Source organism: Penaeus monodon, chromosome 15 (assembly GCF_015228065.2).
Source record: "Penaeus monodon isolate SGIC_2016 chromosome 15, NSTDA_Pmon_1, whole genome shotgun sequence".
Classification (NCBI taxonomy): Eukaryota; Metazoa; Arthropoda; class Malacostraca; order Decapoda; family Penaeidae; genus Penaeus; species Penaeus monodon.
Window position 1 is genome coordinate 6,768,037 of NC_051400.1, and position 1,429 is coordinate 6,769,465.

At 41.4% G+C, this 1,429-nt stretch overlaps 1 protein-coding gene across 1 annotated transcript in view; it reads right to left on the minus strand.

Moving 5' to 3' along the window:
- The window catches only part of LOC119581716, a gene marked incomplete in the record, with an annotated part of 132,029 nt that overhangs the window by 106,475 nt on the left and 24,125 nt on the right, over positions 1–1,429 (minus strand). The window contains 1 exon segment of the mRNA XM_037929840.1: positions 450–560. Within this exon segment, the coding sequence (XP_037785768.1) occupies positions 450–560 (111 nt within the window).

A 1,429-nucleotide genomic window follows, 5' to 3' on the forward strand; every position in this document is an offset into this window, starting at 1 on the left:
AGCCATACCACCCTCATTCCTCATTCCTCCTTCCCTTCTTCCTTCTCTCCTCCCTTCCTTCCTCCTCCTCGCCTCCTCTCCTCCCCTCCTCTCCTTTCCTCTCCTACTCCCGTCCTCCTTACCTACTTTCATTCCTCTTTTCTTTCCCTCCTTCTCCTCCCCTTTCGCCCTCTCTTCATCCCTTCCTCCTCTCCTCCCCTCCTTCCTCTTCCCTTCCCCTCCCCTCCTTCCTTCTCTCCCCCCCTTCATCCTCCTTCCTTCCCCCTTCCCCCTTCCCCCTTCCTCCTCTCTTCCTCTCCTCTCCTCCTTCCGCCTTCCCCTCTTTTCCTCTCTTCCTTCCTCCTTCCCCTTTCCTCTTTTCCTCTCCTCTCCTCCTTCCTCCTCTCTCCTTCCCATCTACACGACCCTAACTGCCCTCACAAGTAAACAGCCACGAAGGGGTAACTCACCAATTTCGTTCTCCGGAATACCTCATGGACAAATTCTGCCTCGTAGTTCACACTCAGCATCGACTTTACAAGCTCCTCGTCTCGAACGCAGGTCAAGTTGACTCCCAAGTTCTGAAAGAAAGGTCAGTTTAATGGGGAGATTGACTTTTTTTTCAAGTGGCTACAGCTCGCGTCTCAAGTTCAGGTTCGAGATTTCATTTAAATTCTAGATGTAAAGGGATGGTTGCTTGATGGTGTTATATGAATATTTTCAAAAATAATTTCCACTAAGTTCCAAATTGAAAAAAAAAGTGTTTTTCTTTTTCGTATATACAATTTTCTGCCCACATGTGACTGCAGCTTGAGTTATAAAACTGATTAAATTCAACCTAAGTTCCGAACAAGAGAAAATGTAATAATGAATGATGTAACGCTTTCCCTGTGTGACTTTAGCTTGCGGCAATGATTCCAAAGTTTTTTTTACTCATTTTGAATACAGTTCGTACCTAAAATCTTGTGAGGAAAAATGTGTATATACTCATTTTTCTATTTCTTTTTTGTAAAACGCAATTTCTGTTTATGATTTTATTACATTTTGTACTTCTGTCGACTGCCAAGTTTGCGTCTTTTTAATGTAATTTAATGATACGATTTTCTTTTAAAATCTACACATTCCTTTAGCGACTTTATTCTGTTTTATGACCTACTAGCTTGTTACTTGAATTCAAAATTGTTATTCATAATCCTTCAATTTTACTGAATATCATACTACAAACTTTTGCCTAAACTTCTAGGGGGGTTCTGAAGTGCTGAAATAATATCAGAGAAAATATGGAGGATTTGTTGTGTGCTGGCAATCTGCCCTTGTCAAATATGCATGACAAAAGCAACAGCACCAAAAGGTTGCTTAAAAGGACTAGACTAAAAAGATTTGTAGAGATAAGGGATGTGTTGAGCTGCACCGCATGTTTGGATCGTTCTGGGTTTATTTTTCTTTTTTC